General features: G+C 42.1%; 3 protein-coding genes across 5 annotated transcripts in view; 2 read left to right on the top strand and 1 right to left on the bottom strand.

Moving 5' to 3' along the window:
• Positions 1-2,511, top strand: part of tiam2a (TIAM Rac1 associated GEF 2a) — a 64,114-nt gene extending 61,603 nt beyond the window's left edge. For all 3 annotated transcript variants that reach the window (XM_079261898.1, XM_079261897.1, XM_079261899.1), the window contains one exon: positions 210-2,511. In XM_079261898.1, coding sequence (XP_079118024.1) covers positions 210-913 — 704 coding nt within the window. In that variant the 3' untranslated portion in view covers positions 914-2,511. The remainder of the gene's footprint in view (positions 1-209) is intronic.
• A 2,048-nt stretch (positions 2,512-4,559) lies between these two features.
• Positions 4,560-19,315, bottom strand: part of tfb1m (transcription factor B1, mitochondrial) — a 31,278-nt gene continuing 16,522 nt past the window's right edge. The window contains exons 7-8 of the mRNA XM_079262702.1: positions 7,825-7,952; positions 4,560-6,915 (exon numbers count right to left, since the gene is read on the bottom strand). Coding sequence (XP_079118828.1) covers positions 6,636-6,915; positions 7,825-7,952 — 408 coding nt within the window. The 3' untranslated portion in view covers positions 4,560-6,635. The remainder of the gene's footprint in view (positions 6,916-7,824; positions 7,953-19,315) is intronic.
• Positions 17,841-18,663, top strand: LOC306772792 (claudin-20; the record flags this gene model as incomplete). Its single annotated transcript, XM_079262415.1, has 1 exon — positions 17,841-18,663. Exon 1 carries the CDS (start codon positions 17,935-17,937, stop codon positions 18,661-18,663), a length of 729 nt encoding a protein of 242 aa, XP_079118541.1. The 5' UTR covers positions 17,841-17,934.

Genomic DNA, 19,315 nt, shown 5'->3' on the forward strand with positions numbered 1-19,315 from the left:
CTTACTGAAAATGTTTGGTTTTTTTATGATCTACACAGATAAAATTCTTCAAAATTTAGAAGGTCATTTAAAAAGTATTAGCAAAATAACATCAAGTGTTTTACAGCCGTTTTATCTCGGGGTTTAAGGTCATTTATTCTGCATTGTGCAATGTTTTTGACTCAGATAAGAGCAGCTTTTCTGACTTCCATCTCTGCTTTTGTTACCAGGTTCCTCCAGGGCTTCCTGGTTGTGTAAGATTCCACTTGAGGATGTCTCCACCCAGGTTGGGAATCCCAGGCCGGGGCCGGACTCAGACGAGGGAAGCCTGAGTAGTGGGACTTACAGTTTTTCTGGGGCTTCACCAGCCTGCACCACCTCGGACTCTCACATTTTCCCTGCTCAGCATAACTGGTCCCAGTCTCATGGGTCTGACTCACGACCCCGCTCCACCTCTGTCAAAGAGTCGGACATTTTAAGTGATGAGGACGACGACGGCTTCAGTGAGGGCGCCACGAGGAGGGACAGCGGAGACAGCAGTTCGCCGACGAGCGCGATAGAAGCTCAGTTCCTCCAGCTCAAACTGTCGGAGGATGCTGTTTCAAAGTGCACTCCAGCCCCGTGTGTTCAGCCGGAGGGAATGGGGGACACTCCGGAGATCCAACCAAAGCTAATGGAAAGACATTTCAGTGCTGTTAAGAGAAAAAACGGCAGTGTGAGAAGGAACCAGGGGCTACTGTTGCACATGAAGGAGCAGAATAGGTCACTGGACAGCCACACCGATCCAGCATCGCCGTGCGGCGCAGCAGACCTCAACACGCTGCTGGAGCGAGAGTTCAGCGTCCAAAGTTTGACGTCTGTTGTGAATGAAGACTGTTTCTTTGACCCGGCAGACAGCTGTGCCACAGACTCTGGAAAGGCCACCTCTTCTTAGAGGCCAACATGGAAAAACTAAACAGTATTGGTCCTAAGAGTTAGTCGTCACAGAGGGGAGGAGGCTGTCCAAATCCAGCCTGTGGCTAACTGTTGCCTTTGCCAGGGTGGCTGTGAAGCTCTGCCTGAGCTCAGAAGCCAGTAAGTCTGACGCCCACTGGCATAAAGGTTAGGTGTAAATGATCTCTTGGCCAGCAGACTTGGTTTCTTTTCATACGAAGTGCAGAGAAGTGATTTCTCTCCCTCTGATGACTGCAATGAATCTGCCAAGCACTGATGTGGATCTGTGAGCTCCCCTAGCTCTCTGTCTTCTCTCCAAAAACCATGAGTGACATTACATTCTATCAGCCCCCCCCGCCAGCTCGCGCTGATTGGCAGTTTTTATTTGATTTTTGACCTTTTCTGTGAAGAAATTGGGAAAATGTCATTGTCTGTCAATCCCAAATGCCGAGGGAGGGAAAGACGCCCAGAGCACATGGCGTAGTTTCTCAGCCAGGCGCAGTAATAACAGGCAGATTTCTCAAGTCTTTGGATTGAAGTAACCAAATACAGTAGATCACAGATTAAAATGCATTTTAAACTTAAAAGAAGGTCATTACGGGGAGCTATGATGGAGTTCCACCTGAAAAGCTGTTGTGGTCAAACAAACAGGAAGGAGATTGACTCTGACTTACACAATGAAGCCTTTCCACTATATTTTGTGCACTAAAGTACACTGTTTGCCTATATATAGATATTTCTATAATATCTATAATATGAATTATATTTTGTATCTGTACAGGTTTTAATGTTATTACCACTGTTTTTATTTATTTCTAGGATCCATTATGTATATCTTGGCTAAGATACCTTTTGGGTGAAGCTTTGAACTCTTGGCTACAGATTCAGTCTGCTCTCAAATTAACAAGGTAATAGTTTGTTTTTCTTCGCTTCGTTTTAAATATAGCCGACTGGGTTTGGTTGTTTGGCTGAAGATCCAGAGCATGCATTGGAACAACCGATTTTAACTGCAGTAATGTTTTATATCCAATGTCTTTTTTTTTTTTTTTTTTTTTAAATTTTGTATGAATTCTGTATATACGATCTTTTCAAACATTTATGTATGCTCATACAGACTTGACAACTGTACAATTAAGTAGTAAGGCAGGAATATGCAATAAATGCAGCTGATATTTTTGTAAACACAGTTTGCCGCGACATAAAGTACATTTTTACGGTACTATGAGAGAGGCAAACCACTAAACTTCAGCTCAACTTTACCATGCCTTCAATGCTAGTATACCAATGAATGTGAAAGCTCCTTTCTCATCGAATTGTTTTATAAATAAAAGTTTTATCTGTGAATGACATTCGGGGAATGGTGCCTTTAAATCTGCCTCAGTTTTTTTTTTTCCCCCACATCCTTCATGTATGGGCAGGTAAAGTGTTGCTGAGAGGTAAGCATCTTATGAGGCCAAGTCCCGCAGTTACACCTGACAAATGGTTTCTGATTGGCTGTTGGAGATTTCTGCACCCTGCTTCAGAAGCAACAGGATCATAATGATCTGACAGAAATGGGGCACAAAAAATGCGATGGAACGGTTGGAAAAGCTTTTCTGTGTGGATTTTATATACAAACGCGTAGAAACGGATCTGTCTCATTGACTCAGCCTCATTTTTGACACAACTGCTTGTAATCTGCCGAAATCATGGAAATTTACTGAGGAGCCTTAAACTAACCTCTAGGTTTTGTTTTACGACCGCCTCCATGGATCAAAATTCATTTTTTGATGTGTTTGATTTGAAATTTTAGGGCCCTTCAAGCACAAGAAAAGAGAAAGTGACACAGAGAGAAAAGTTGTCTTTACACCCCAGCTCATCTAACCCTCTTACATTGTCTTTGTTCATCTAAGTTCACATAATTTGGCCCAATTGTAAACATTGACTGTAAACATACCTAAAGTTAAGTTTGCCCCCTTCACTTTTTTTCCTAAAACCCTCAAAATAATTGGAACTATGAGCCAGATAATGAAATATTATAATCTACATCATTTGTGAATATGCTAAATAAAAATGGCTTAGCTGCAGGATAATAGAATAATTTGATATTAAACACACTTGAGTTATCCATTCTATATTATTATACATTAAATATACTAGTTTTTAATCACTTGCAAGCAAATAGTGATTCAATGTCTTATACAGCATCTAACTTATTTACAGGTTACCAAATGCAAAATAGAAAAGTGTTATTCATTGATGTATAAATATTTTTACTTTTACTGTGAAATTTTTTCAAAACTCCAAATCAATGAAGTATCAATCGCTCATGTTCATGATATTCTTTCAGTGGTAAACCTAGCTGCCAATGAACATCTCCAAATACCCACATGTCAATTAATTAAATACAGTCATGAATTCTAAGAGACTAAATTTCTATATATTATGCTCTGAATGATACTGATAACATAACATGATCACCCTCCGCAGCAGAAGTATTTTTAAACAATGTTAAAGGATTAGAAGTTGTCTTTATATACAGACTTATTGATAAAAGTCCAGACTTTAACCCCACTGGCAATGTTTGGGTGGTGTTGGAGACTTTAGGGAGTGGTCAGACTCTTCCAGCATTACTACATGCTCTTTGTGACACAGTAATGAATCATTTGACAGTGCATGAAGTTATCAGAATAAAGCTACAATGAATGAATGAATGTGGTAAAGCAGCACAAAATGTTAGCGCAAATGTCTTTTCTTTCTTGGCTAGGCTGTAAGTGTATACAGACTGCTGTGCTCTTTTAGTGCCTGTGACAAATCACAGGAAGTAAATAAGTCATGATGGTGGCTGGTTGCTGCTACAAACTTGATGATGGTAATGATGAAGAGTTTTGGGCTGAGGGTCATTACTCTTTGGCTGCATTTTGTACTAACTACAGCCATGCAATTTCCTCCAGTGTGAAAACTTAAGTAGCTTGACTCCATAAATATTTCCACATTGATGGTTCTTTACTTCAATTATTTGTCTACTCTTTCAGATTAAAATTTTACAATCACTATATGACCAGAGATGGGTGGTTCCATAAATTACGTGATGCTTTTATATTGGCTTCACTTATTTAGTAAAAAAACAAACTGGATCTCATCATGCATATCCACTTTCACTCCTTCTGAAAAAGATGTTTGTATGCTTAACTTTTATTTTTGGCGTCACCATGGTAAATTCTGAGCGAGTAAAATGACTGCAGATGCATGTTATGTCAAAAGCCACAGTAAGGTGGAGGTGGCCGGAGCGCCTTGCTGTGCGCTGCAACAGTCTTACTGCTGTGTCACTGCAGCCTGAGGCTGAATTTGATAGGATTTTTTCCGTGCACAGAAGGAGTCTTCAGTGAAATATAAAGAGAAGCTCTTTCTATTTACTGACAGTTTCTATCATATGATAGAATCATATCATATGTCATATCGTGACAGCAGCTACCATTACTTCTGCCAAACAAGGAGCCAGTGGAGCGAAAACCAAGAAAGGAAGTGACACAAAGTGTCATTTAAATATTATTTTAATAACAATGAATTACAATAATTAATAACAATAATTAAAATCACAACTAAGAGGTGTAAAGTCAGACATAAAACAATAAAACAGACTAATACTTACCATAAAAACCCAAATGACCAATAACAATTAACAGTGAAAACTAAATAAGATTCAAAATGACCATAAATAAACATAATAAAGCAAAACTGCAGGATAAAGTTGTAGAAAATCTGCTTGGTCCATGTTAAGAACAGTGTGGGCCTATTAAATTTCTGTACACATATAGGCCTGTCACGGTGATAAATTTTGCCATGCGATTATTTGTTTCAGAAATGATTGTGATAAACGATAATATTACACTGATTATTGTAATATTGCAATTATTGTTGTCTGAGACCATTTTTGACTAAAACAAAAATGCAATAATAATGCAAGTACACCCAAGATCAACATACTTTAATTCCTAAAGTAGATTTAGCTCGATGTGCAGACTAGTCTATGCAGATCAGGATTTCTCCTGGTGTTTTGGCCAAACACCATGTAACACAGTTACATAGTCCATGGTTCAGCTCATATAAGGGGACATGTTTGGACTTGACCAGAGGTGAAATGTTAAAATTAAATGTTTTTGATCGCCTTCAGAATGTCATTTTTCATGTCATTGTAAAGTTGTGGAACAGCCGTTTGTATAGCATGTATGTTCACTCAGGCAGATTGTTAAAGTCTTTTTTCCCAGCTGGGAAAACTGCAGTTGATTATTTTGTTTTCAGTGCAGAGGGAAGCTTGTTGTATTGCCATGTTTAGTTAATATCGTCTTAAAACAAATGCGGCACTCGCTCGGGGTGAGCAAGAGAAAAAATAAAGATAAATGAAAATAATTGCGTCCAGCAAACTCATTGAGCGAATTTTTTCTTATTGTGCGATTAATTGACTAATTGCGACAGGCCTATAAACATCCATGTTTCTGTTTGAGATATCGGCAAATATTTTGTTGGCTAATCCAACTCAGATTCTGACTGATGATCTGATCAAAATAACATTTAGGATATTGACTAAAAATTCTGCAATGAGACAATTTAATTATGTTCAGTCCAAAAAAAAAAAATTTTAAAAAATGAACAGAAACTTTGAATATTCAAAGTATTTTTATTAGCCTGCCAATCATCCACACAACATAATTTCCCACAAGTAAAATCCTCTTTGTTTTGTCTCCTCCTAAAGCAAAAGATAAAACCGTCACAACACGTGACGGCATTTCTTTTGGGTCACTGAGCGGGCTGGAAAACACACGGCCATACTACATATCAGCCATGTAGATTCTCAATTGTTGTTGGCAATTATCACCTACCTCTCATCAAAACTGAGTGAAGTCTCCCTCTGGCAAGTAGACCAAAGCGCACCATCTGCCACACTGGCAGGGAGCAGCACAAGCATGTTCTGCCAGAGACAATCTGTTTTACCATTCAGACAGAAGTACTTAAGACTTGTATCGCTTTCACTGATATAAAGCCTTAAATATCAATAACAGTTTCTTTTTGTTTACTGTTTAAATGTTTATCCTTTAATAATTCAACTTTAATTCTAACAAATGTTCATATTTTATTTTCTTCCTTATTTCTCAGCCTGACAAGGTTTATCCAGCAACCTGAGTATTTAGGTGAATATAAAGAACATATTTAAACAAAGAGAAACACACATTTCCACAAAAAAAAAAAAGCCTTTAAGAAGAATCCTAGTTCAGTATATTACAAGCCTCTTTCAAGCTGACAAATTCACAGCTATTTCTTCAACCCTTTATGCTGTCTCCCAAGTGACTAAGCAATGAACACTGGGAGAAAAAAATGTCCCGGATATGGCGCTGCCATGTTCTCATTCTCTAAATCACCCTGAAAACCCTGACATTTCTTTCAGGTCCCACAGGACAAGGTGCTAGATGGAGCTGCAGAAAGATTTGGGACATAAAGATGTACTTCCTATCTTTCCTTCTCTCTTCATCCCAGAACACATGACTGTGCCATCAGCTGTCACTTCCTAGGAAATGGTGTGCTCACACCATTCATGTATTTCAAATAGCCCGTTTCTCTCTGGGTGCAAGAAGACTGTTTAAAAATGCATGCTCATGCCAGGTGGAAATGTCACAGCTAAGAGCAGTCTGTTGTCTGTCTTTGCAAGCAGAAGCTGTTAGTGGGCTTCTCTGGCTTTCCATGCCTGTTCAGTAGGGTTGCGGAACACTCTGGGCTGTGACGCTCAGCGGGTCCATGAATCCGTCCGCGGCTGCGCTTTTATTCTTACCGAGGTGCTTCAGTCTGAGCTCTTCTCTGAACTCGTAGGTGAAGAGACCGGGCTCATGGGCGCAGAGATGAGCATAGGCATCCGTTAAAGCCCTAAACTGGGGTATGGTGAGTTCTGTGGGGCGTAGAATGGGGTCCACGTCTGCCTTCTGCATCATTTCCCATGTCAGCTCCGCGCGGCGCGCCTCGGGGAACAACTTTCTGGAGTGTGAGATGTGAAAAGATAAGATTTCAACATTCAGGTTGCTTTGATATCTTAATGATCATGCAAATTTAATAGCATTAGAAAGTTCAAATAGAAAGAAAATGATCCCTCAGCAATTATTACAATTCTGTGAAGTTAATTGAAATCACACAAAGCGCGGCTCATGAATTGTTAATTCATGTAGTCAACGAATGTCAGAAAACTCAAACTTTTAGCAGAAAAGTCCTGATTTCAATTTAAATTTCTAATTATTTTTTTTGCTGACTTTCAACCTAGAAATAAGAAAACTTACATTCAACAAAGACAATTCATTAAAATCGCCACAGACATTTCCCCGTCTGGCCTCATCTGTATCTTTTTACAGTGAGAATGTGAACATTTGCCGATGCGAAACCCACAGCAGCACAGAAACCTTTTAGCTGCTTCGGCGCTGGTCTTTCCTCACCAGTTTGACGCCTCCGCCACCAAATGCATTGCTGTTACATAAAATATTCTGCCTTGTCTTCCTGTGCCACCTCAATGACTCATAATTGCTGCTCTCTTTCACACAGCCAGTGTTCTTTTGTTAATCGGGCCTACATACGCTTCCCCAACAATCACGGGGGCGATGGGCAGTGTGCACATGGCTGTGTGGGCTGGTTGCTAGTGGTACTGAATAGAGCTCTGAAGTTACTCCACTGTTTGGTTACAAAATGCCTGAAAAGCTGCGTCTTCATCTGTCAGTGGTGTGTGAGTGTGTGTGAGGGGGGAAAAAAAACTACTCTAACGAATGATGAGATGAGGACACTGCTGTCAGAGAGCAGAAGAGAAAATGTAGAGAGAGAATGACAGATGAGGATGAAGATTAAAACGCTACAGAGGATGAAGGCCTCGCAAGTCATGTCGAGTTTCATAACGATTCTTACTCGACTCCTTTATGGCAGTGCTTCCTGCGGAACTGGAAAATGTTCCTGACGACTTTCTCCACCAGCTTAAAAGGTTGTTGAATCTGGGGCTGAACCAAGGGGGTGAAATGAACAACTTCCACGTCCACCTACACACACACACACACACACATAAAGACAGCAAGAGAAAATACAAACAGGAGATGAGTTAGCAGAGATAACAGTTGCATCAAAAAAAGAAAAAAAAAAAAAAACTGGAAAAAAGAAGGTGTGAGGAGAGGAGAAAACAAAGTATGCCGGGGAGAACACGACTGAGATAAAGAGCTGGATAATGTTAAAGAGAGAGAGAGAGAGAGAGAGAATGGGATTGGCACACTGAGCTAAAACAAAAAGAAAAAAAAAAAAAAAAGGAAAGGTGGGGGCAGAAATAAGATGAAGCAGCATGACTGGCTGGAGAGATGGTTCCGGTTGCCACAGTAACACCTGTGCAGTGGACCATAGAAACCGAGCCCCTCTCTGTCCCTGCATCACTACTGAGTTCTTAATACCTACAAGTCTGACTCACTGTAGCCTCACACAGTCTGTCAATACGTCTCGGGCATATTCAGCGAGTGTGAAACCACACACAGAGCCCACATCCAGCTTCATGGAACACTGGATAGAGGGAAGTAGAACTGCCGTCAACTCCTGGTGAAAAACAAACAAACTCTTAAGAAAGCGTAAACTATCACCAGTTACACCCCGCCGACGCCGGGAAGCTCGGCTTAGCAAGCATATTTCTGAATAATGGATGCAGTGTATGTAAATTTTTAAAGGTCAACTAAGCGGAAATATTTCCAGCTAGTGTTGCAGAACAAACTAAAGCAACAGCTCCCGACTTATTTGCCTTATCTTTTACCACCCAGCCAGACTAAATCAAGCAGATATTTAAGCCAAAAAAACATTTTACCATTAAATAAAGTAAAAGAAAAATTTCATAATGATAATCCCAACGCTGTCAACGGTAATTTATATTCAGAGTCACAGCTGACCTGGTAGTTCTTTTCCAAGTGAACTACTTACAATTCACATAGAGCCTGAAAAGGACTCAACTGGGCAGCGTCCCGTTTGGAAATCTGAGCTGAATTACAGCAACGGACTGGTGGTGGGAATTTCAGCTCCACTTGCAGACTGGCAGCCACCTCCCAATCCTTCCTGTGTCAGCGCTAAGCTGACATGACATGCTGTTGAAATAAGCGTGCCAGACTCAGCAGAGCCTGGCTCGTGGATCCTTAACTTTTAAAGCTTGTATACAGTACATTTAAATATATTCTCTCTGTATTCTACTCCTAGAAAACACACACGTTCTATCTTCTGAATGCCACGATGGGCTTGAGACTATTTCTGAATCTCTTCATCTGCTCCTGTGCTGCACAGTAAAAAAAAAAAAAAAAAAGGCCATCATCTCTGAAGGATGTTTCACATGATGCCATTCAGTCCTGCATGTTATAGCCTGAGGGGTTTCTGTACAATCAGGGTGATCTTTTGCTGCGTGTGGAACAATGGCACAGCCAGACAGTGGGCAGCGGAGCAGAGCAGTTGGCTGTCTATCTTTCCATAGTTGGTAACAGCCTTACTTCCCCCGGTGAGGGAGCACTGAGCCGAACTGTACTCTGAGTGGCTGAGCAGACTGACAATGGGACTCCATGGAGACACATCTGCGACGTTAGTCATAATAATAATACATTTCATTGCCCTTAAGTACTCTTTGGCTTTAGGTGCTTTTTAAGATGCTCAAAGAGTTTCTTATGTAGCAGGCCGAGAATAGACTGCATTGCTGCTCGTCTGAACTGAACGAAATAAAAGCAGAACCTTTTAATTTTTTTTTATCTTTAAATGAATAATGTGAAAGTTAAAAAAAAGAAAACATGAGATCAGGTATGGAGGTCGTTTAACTACATCTTAATTTAAAGGATGAGCGCTCCCACCCATTCACACTTTGCAAAGGTAGAATTAAAGGACATCTTATTCAGCTCAACAGCCCTCCTGTTGTGAATACAAACCCCGAGGGGCTCCTCGCGCATCTTTGCAGCTTGTATTTCTGGACCGTGTGACTCACTCATTCACAGCTGTCTTTTGCTTCGGGCTCGGGGCTGGCGTCGATAATTAGAGGAGGAAAGCTGAAGTGAACCAAGGGCGTACAAAGGATTTCTAATGAGCATTTTAGATGCCCCCTCCCCCCTCTTTGAACAACCGAGGTAGTGTTGTAAACAGCAGCACTATCTCTTATCAGATCTTTGGATCCCTGTGTCGTTCAGAGATGCCCGGCTGCTGCCGAGCATCCTGCCGCAGTGGCATTTAATGGCGAAGGCAGTGGTGGAGACTGTTTTTCTCCATCCCTGAAGGTTCAGTCAGATAATGGTGTGGAGAAAGCTTCAGAGTCTGGGGTTCAGCATTAGATGTTGCGACGTGGATCATAGAAAGAAGGATGCTCCAGCTGTAAGTGCATGCACTCCACAGCTGCTGGCTAAATCTACTGTTTCACTTTAAATGTTGATTTTTGTCATGTCTAACACTGAATGATGACAGGGTTTACTTGTTGTGATGAATCACCCTTTTAGTTCACATTTTCAAATAAAGGCCATGTGACAGGCGTTGTCAAGGGCACCGGGTGCCGAGGCGCCGCCATTTGTTCTGTGTTACGACAATGAATTCCTCCACCTGCCACATCAACATGTGAGAAATTTGATCTGGATTTCACGTTTCGATTTGCGAAATGCTTTTATCACTGCTTCAATGATGCAAGATCAGACCACCATCTGCTCGGAAGAAGCAATAAAAAGAAATGCCTTTAATTTCACTCTCTGCTGAAATAATTAGGCCATTTATATTCCACACTTTGTGATTTAAGAGAGAAGCAAGGGTAAAAGTCGATATTGGGACTATACAGGCAGCAGCATTTCAGCCATCAGCTTGTCCAAGTCACTTTGCTGCTATGATTTATGTATGGCCTTGCTACATGGCTTCACTAGGTAGCACCACTGTAATATATCCAGCTGCCTGCCATTAATCCTTCCCCTGATAACCTCAACATGCAAGGAAACTCCATCTTCAATCACCTGATGTCACCTGGTCCCCTGTACTGGCGGTGTTTTCACCACAAAAAATAAACACCCCATCATCCTCTGCTTTTCATGGGGAAACCAGGACTTTTAAGACTATTTTACTGATCCCCCCCCTGGTTCAGGCTCCTCCCTCTGATCCTTCTGGGTGATGAAGCATGCAAAGCAGATAGACAATAAACACTCTGATAGGAAAAGGAGAATTTATTTTAGGCTTTAGTAAACAAATGTATTTAAAGTGGAACTATTATGTGCATTTCAGGCTAATTTATTTTTATTTCTGAGACCAGAAGGGCTGGGATTGATCAAGTTATTGCCACGAATCGCTTTATTTACTTCAGACCGACCCTCTCCGTAGGCTGTCAGATCAGCCTGTGGGCAAAACGAGAGGATTGAGACTCTTCCGCATTCAGCCCCGCCTCCCGCCACTGCGCTACCGCACCTGCTTTCGTCGTCATTGTAACATCTCATAAACAGAAGGATTAGGCTAATATAAACTCAATAAAAAAAACAAAATACAATGTCAACACATAGCATACAGCCCTACATGTTGGAACCTGAATCAGACCCTGAAAACGAAGTGGAAAACAGCAACCCACAGCAACGAATGCAGCAGGATGTCTCTCTTTGGTAAACTCACCAGCCATCGTTGGAAATAACTTTATACGACGTTTTCCACCCGCCTGATGTATTTGTACATGCCCTTGTTAACCAGTAGAAGGTAACCAATCACCGAACCTTATCCCCCGGGACGTCACAAGGATTTCCAAGTAGAAAAAACTCTCTAAAACGACACGTTTTTCGTCGCCATAGAAACCGAACAGAGAGTGCTGGAACTCAAACTCAAACATGCGTTTAGGTGATAAAAAACGGTGCCGTTCACATGTCTGATGAGGATTCAACACTGTAACACTGAAGAAAGCTCAGAAAACTCCAAATACCATAATAGCACCCCTTTAAAAACAAATTATGTGAGGATCTATACTGATTCATTTTGCTCCGATTCTCTCAATTTACATTAACGCGGTTCATTTTAGAAACAAAAACATCAAACATTTAATCAGATTTTAAACCCATTCACTTGTTTTATAGCAAACCAAGATGGACTGCACAGAAATGTCGCGTGAGCCGAGTATTACAGGAGAGATTCCTCTTGTGGAGGACAGGAAAAGGGTGAAATGTGAAGGATTTCTATCTAAAAACCACACGTCTACTTTTGTCCCCAACCCTGGACCTTTTCTGTCCCACTTGAGAACAAAAGTCCCATATCCATATTAACACACTTGTGCCTTATCATATTTCATGTCTGACCTTCCCAAAGCTCAGCAGGGAACTCCATCACTCTAGCTTTACCCTGTGGCGCTCCAGCCCTCCAGCCCCCCCGCCCAACCATTTCCACCTTCGATGTATCTTTCTTGGTGAGTTCTTGCCCAATGGAGTGTGAGCAGTAATTTGTCATGTCCCTCTAAGCGTAGCCAAGATGAGATGGCAGGGGCCCTTGGGGCACCACCTGAACCACCGGCACTTGAGCTTACATAATGGCAGGTTGGAAGACAGCGCAGGGGGATGGAAAGACGTTATAAACAGCCAGGGAGTAGAAGAGAAGAGAGAAGAAGCTCCCAGAAATCCTGCAACCAAAGAGGGAAGAGCTGCATTAATCATGACAATACTTTCAGAGGACATCCTCCATTACATCAGTGGAAGGAGGCAGCCCCTTGGAAAGAAAAAGGCAGCAGTCAGTGCCACAGAATATACTAGGACGTTACTGCTTGAGGGGCTTAAGCAGGACAGGCTTTGGCTTTCTGTGCATGCACTCCAGCATACTCCCCGTCAAGTTGCCCATGAACGCAGGACATTCAAGACTGCAGTTTCACTCTGGAATAAGTTCAGCTCCTCTGAGTGATGCTGTTGTCAAAGAGAAAAAGCTTGAACTTTGCCTAACACTGTGCAGAAAATGAGGACAGCACAGGGAAAAAAATAGATTTGATGCAACATTTAAACTTCTAAATGTCTTCCTTGGTTGTACACTTGAGAATTACGTCATAAAGGAAACATATTAAGAGAGGAAGATCTCACCAAGCCATTGCTGGCAGTTTCACAATGTGTCACATGTGTTTTGCTTGACACAGGTTTGCACATATTATGCATGGTGAAACTGGACGCGGGCCCTTGTGCGCAAAAGGACAGCGTTGACAGCAAACATCGCAGCTATCAGACAACACCTTGCATCTGAGCAGGCAGCAAACAGCCCTTGCAAGACGATGAGCATGAAAACCAATTACGCAGGGGAGGACATAAAAGGGGTAAAATGCAAATTGATCGATAAAAGCTCCTCATGTGGGCATGAAAAAAAAAGTGAGTGTGGCTGGTCTTGCCTTGGAGCTATGCAGCAGAAAGGCTAGAGAGCTCTGCTGTGGGGTGAGACAACAAAAGGAGACCACACTTACAACCCGCAATCTCTTCACACATCACAGCGTCACACGTCTGCACTCACTGGGTGTATGTCCACTGCATTTTGCTTTTTCTCTCCCTCCCTCCATCTTTTTTTTTTTTTATTTTACCCCCTCTCTTTTCAAACCATTCCCTGGATAATCTATTTATTTATTTATTTATCTCAGTCCCAACAGAACACCACCAGCATCAGCACTTAAGATCTCATCTGTTACAAGGAGACGGATCACACGCCATGCTGTTGTGTGTCTGCAGGAAAGTGGAAAATTTCACATCTCGCTGCAGTGGTATCCCACGCGGAGTTTGAGAATGTGCAGCTGCTGAAGGTCGACACCAACATCACATCGGAGGTAATGCAGTGTGCGCCATCCCGCTTGCTGGCTAGATCCCACTTTAAGAGAGGGGTCTCTTAGGGGTGGTTTGAGGGGAAAAAAAAAAAAAAGAACGATGGAAGGTGGAGACAGCAGAGTCAAATTAAACAAACAGATCAATAGCTAAACAAATCGGTTGCTACCAGCCTTTCTTCATGCAGTGACTGCACATCCCTGCAACTAATAGCTGATTGTCATACTGTAGTTGAAGGATAAGCTAAATAATTTCCCACAGGCCCCCCCCCGCCCCGCCTTCTTTTTACAACGCAGCAAAAACTACAACATCACACATCTGCATTTATAAGGATAACAGGTCCATCAGGCCAGGCTGATTTTTTTTTTCTCCCTCCCGTTGATCATTTTGTCCTCTTTGTCATTCATGAATCAAGGCCACCCTAGCCACTCCCTCCGTTGTTACATGTCCTCTACAGAGAGGAGAAGAAAGACAGGCAGAGACAGGGCAGCAGCTGTGAGTTTTAGCCTCCCGCTGACTGACGAAGATGACGCTCAGGGGAGGGTCACTTTCGGTTTGGTGGTGTACACATGGTCCTCTGGCCTCTGGTCTAGGACATAAACAGACCCAAAGATGATCTGATTAGAATGATAGCTGCTATTTCTTCAATCTAAATTAGATTACCCCTCCCATGGCGGTGGCTGTGATTGGAAGTTTTGTCATGACTTTACATCTCTGTCACTTCTCATCTTGTAACAACAGCAATTTTGCATTATAATTACTGGCCAGCTCAATGCAGCAAAGTGATGGATTAAATTTTGTAAGTTGGGTGACATTATAGAGCAAGAATCGTGTTCTCCACGCAGACTAGAGCACAAATAATAAGACCCTTAAAGGCCAATCACTGTGTTGGATAAACATGTAACATTATGGGAGTCTTTATCCTTCTGTCAAGGTGAGTAGATTAAGAAAAAATAAAAAGGTTTTAGTAAATATGGATATTTCCAGAGTCCCTGAGTCGTGTATTTGTTACGTTAATGTCAAGTTACTATCAACTTATGCATAGATTAGGTCTTCACCATAAATTGTTTGGAAAGTAGAATTTAAATTCCCCTGCTCGACTGGAGAAGTTAATACTCTTCATTTAAGTTATTTAAAAAGTATCATTCTAAAAAATCCTAAAGGTTTACAGACTTCTGAAGCAGCTATTTATTAGAACATACTATTTTTAATCACAGATTTAAAAAAAAAAAACAGAGGAGCAATCTGACTGTAAACACACACTGGCTCCATTTAAGCCTAAACCAGGAATCCATGACTGACAGGAATCCATTTTTCCCCCTCTTTCAGCTGTTCCAGCAACTCATCAACCTCATCACCAACTAACTTAATGTGGTTTTTACTGCATCTATAAATATACTCTTTGGTCTTCCTCTCTGCCTCCTACTAGCATAAATATTAACACTACTAAAGAAATACTGAATGATTTCTGAGTTGTTGATCGTCTCTGAAAGAGAATGATTATCAGAAGAATAATAAATCCTAATTCCCATTTTTTTTTAAAGGTTTGGAATGACCAGTATGACAACGTTAGTAACACACCTCAATGAGCAGCTACCAACCTGCTTCTGCACCATGTTAGTCTAGTCTGTTAGGGTGAATCTGATATAAACTACTGGATCTGAATCTTCCTGAGTGCATTCATGCTCTCCACTATGTTTAGACTGTGTGCAAGTCTGATCCTCGAGGACACATGCTTGTACTGGGTCTAAAAAGATCCTCAACACGATAAGCTCATCTACAAAACAGATGGCAGTCATTAAAATGTAGAAACTCTGGTTCTGGTAGAAGAGCAAATATGTCAATAGACGAACTAGAAAAGCACTCTTAGAGTGCAACCCTCCGCAAAAGCCTTTAGAAAAAATCCTGGATCCAAACGGTGATCCGAATCACCACCAAATTAAATCAGTTCTTCCTTTTTAAATTTCCTACAACTCCTGAAAATTTCATGAAAATCCGTCCATAGGTTTTTGACTTATCTTGAACACAAACAGACAAACAGATAAACGCCGGGTAAAACATAACCTCCTTGGCAGAGGAAAATGTGCAAATTATGTTTACGTAAAATGAAAAAGGCTTTAATAATCAGAGAAATTAGATAGAAGATAGAAATGTCTCATTTAAAGAAATAACAGGAGGTGACTGGAGACAGGATGGAATCACAACATGGTTAGAAATGAAAAGAATAAATCAGTAGCTGTTGAAGAAATATGAAGATCCTTCATTTAAATTAAGACCCATAAAACATCTTAAGCTACTTCATTTCACTTTAAATTACTGGGTGGAAAAACTGAAGTGAAAGCATCTCCATATCTGTAATAGTTGATAGACACCTTAATACACAGAAACAGGAGACAAATAAAAATCGGTTTATAATCCCACTTCAGGTGTTTGGATGCCATTTTGCATTCTTCCTCTTTGTGATGCTGTCTTTTGTAAAAATCCATTTCCAGTACAAGAAATAAAAAAAATAAAAAAATTGCCATCACAGAAGAATATTTTTCAGCCTGAGCTCCTTAAACACAGAATTTGTTGATTTGTGTTTTTGTAATAATTTATCAAGCAGATTGTGCCTTATGGATCATGTTTCCTCCACTGTTGTGCTCTTAAAGATATATGTCAACATGTATGAGTCAGGGACTGATGTGTAACTGAGTTAATGTGCTGTTCGAGCTGGTCCAAACATCCTATCTCCAGGCTGAAGAAGGACAAAGCATCAGCATCACCAGCGGTTTTTACGCATGTGCGCGCCAGCGCGCGGCGGTGCGCTTCCAGTTAAATGCGTCTTCCTCTCAAATAACGACATAACCTGATTTTATGATGTTGTTGTTATTGTTTTGAAGATAAAGCCGAACCGTGGTGACACCACGTGGTGAAACATGTTTCCAAACATGTTTTTTTTTCTTTTCTTGTGCACGTCCTCTGCAGAGCTCTGCGCTCCTGCTCCAACAAACATGATGAAAATATGACAAATAGACCGCTTTATATGTTCCTAACTTGTAAGAATTTATTATTTCTTATTATAATTCAAATATAAACCCGAATATGTTTAACTTGCGTTTCAACACTTTTCTAGTATTTAAATGTGATTGAGGGATTTAAGACGAAAATGGAAACATAATCCATGATTACTTGCCCAACAGTGTAGAGAGGTGTGTGAAGTAGCGAGGCAGAGCACACACACATACAGACGTAAACACACAAAGAAGAGAGAGAGAGAGAGAGAGAGAGAGCGCTGAGCAACGAGAGGAGGAGAGAGAAACGGGGAGACAGCGGCAGCTCCACCGTTACTTCTCGCGGGCTCCGATCGAGCCTGTGTGGTCTTTCGTGCGCTGTTGCTAAGGAAATGGATGGCTTGAATGGACTCGTGGTCCAGGCTAAATCGTCCTCCTCGCCCCCTCACCAGCTTGCAGTCTTCCAGTGTGTGTGTGGACAGGGATCACTGCGAACAACGTAACGCGTCGGCGCCAGCTCTGCAGCAGCAGCCGGGGTAAGAGATCATTTCAGCTTTCCCCTCATCGGATCATAAACAACAGCAAACTAACTACACTGACCTCTCAGATTATTCAGATAGATAGGAATGATGGCATGAATGAAAGTAATAATAAGAGTGCGCCGGCTAAGCATGAAAAAAGTTGAATTCTTTGGCAGCCAGCCTTCTAATGCCACCAGAGCAGGCGTTGTGGAAGTGGGTAAAAGCTTGGCTCAGATTATTAGGTAAACAGCACCGAAAGGGAATGATAGAATTATAGTACATGAGAGGGGCTCTGCATTTTTAACTCCACATTGAGCATTGCAACCACAAACTCGTTTCTCCCTCTCCAATAACAGGCAAAGCAGAAGACAGACAGCTTGTAGAAAATTTACCCCTCCCTCAGCCACTCATTCCTCCTGCTGCCCTTTGTTTCCAGCCAGAAAAAGTCAGTTATGTGAGGTGAATAAGATGAGAAAAAGAAGAGGGGGAGTGCAAGGAGACCTTCTCAATTCAATTTCTCATTTTGGTCTCTCCTCCAGTTCAGTGGCGCCGCAGCTGAGGAACTGGGGATTTAACTGGCCGTTGGTGCGCTACCAAAGGAGGACAGACAGAGAGGCAGCTGGGCAGAGGGGAGGACAAGCCTGGCTGGCGCTGGGTTGAATGCTGCTTGGAGAGGACAACGGCTGAGGCAGCAGCAGCAGGACTGACTTGAAAAGGAACATGGCATCCACGGGAATGCAGATATTTGGATTTGTCCTGGCGCTGTTGGGCATCATGGGTGCCATGGTGGCCACCCTGCTGCCCAACTGGAAGGTCAGTGCAGATGTGGGCTCCAATATCATCACAGCCATCTCCCAGATGCAGGGGTTGTGGATGGACTGCACGTGGTACAGCACCGGCATGTTCAGTTGCACTCTAAAGTATTCGGTGCTTTCGCTACCTGCGTACTTGCAGACTGCTCGCACCACCATGGTGCTGTGCTGCGTACTTGCTGCCATGGGCCTCTGCCTTGCGTCCCTGGGACTAAAATGCACACGCTGGGGAGGCGGACGGCGCTCCAAGCGGCATGCGGCCATCGCCAGCGGAGGCTGCTTTGTCGCTGCAGGCTTTCTGTGTCTGGTGCCTGCTTCTTGGTTTACCAATGAGGTCATCACCAACTTCCTGGACTCCAGCGTGCCCGAGAGCAATAAATTTGAGCCTGGGGGTGCTGTGTATGTGGCCTTTGTTTCAGCAGGTTTTCTTTTTGTGGGGGGGTGTATCTTCTGTATGTCCTGCTCTGGGAAGAGGCATGGTCCTCAGGACCTGGTTCTGCTCCCTCCTCCTGACAAGCTGCTGCTCCAGCAGCAGCAGCAACAGCTGCTTCAGCAGCAGCAGGAGCTCCAGCACCAGTACTGCTCTCTCTCCCCATTAGACAATAAGACTGGATACAGCCTGCAGGACTATGTGTAATAAAGCGGCGCTGTGCAAGCTATGGCTACATGGAAACAAGCAGGAAGAAACCATCCCAGATCTCTGATAAACACTGGGGTCATCCCCAGTCTGAGGTGGAGAAAGAAAAAAAAAAAAAAAAAAAAAGAGAGGAAGGCAACAACTTTGAATGATTTTTTTCCCTCTCTTCTCCGTCTTTCTCGTCTCCTTTTTTTCCCTGTTTTGCAAGCACAAGCAGTGGAGGTATTCCCCGAGCAGCTCCTTGGAATAGTGTGAATGTGTGCGGAGCGAGGACAAGATGCTGCAGGATCGAAGGAAGCCGCAAACCAAATGCAGACACCCTTCATCAGTAAATCACGGAAACATCTCCCTGGGGAACGGATAAAGCAAATAAGGAAGCATTCCGTGTAGATTCCCCCCCCCCCTCTCCCTTCACCAAAGGTTGGAATTTAGAGACAAAAAAAAAAAAAAAAAAAAAAAAGCAATCGTTCAAGCTGCTATTTACAATCATTCGTATCAGTAGTCTCCCATTTCACAACAGGCAATATGAAACCTGAGAGCAGTAAGTAAAGCCCCCCTTTTATAGCAAGCCATCGTAGTTTTTACACTTATTCACTAGAATGCAACCAGGAATTGATTGAAATAGTCCTATTTTTGTTAGCTACTAGAATGA

The sequence above is a fragment of the Telmatherina bonti genome (assembly GCF_933228915.1).
Source record: "Telmatherina bonti genome assembly, chromosome: 22".
Lineage (NCBI taxonomy): Eukaryota > Metazoa > Chordata > Actinopteri > Atheriniformes > Telmatherinidae > Telmatherina > Telmatherina bonti.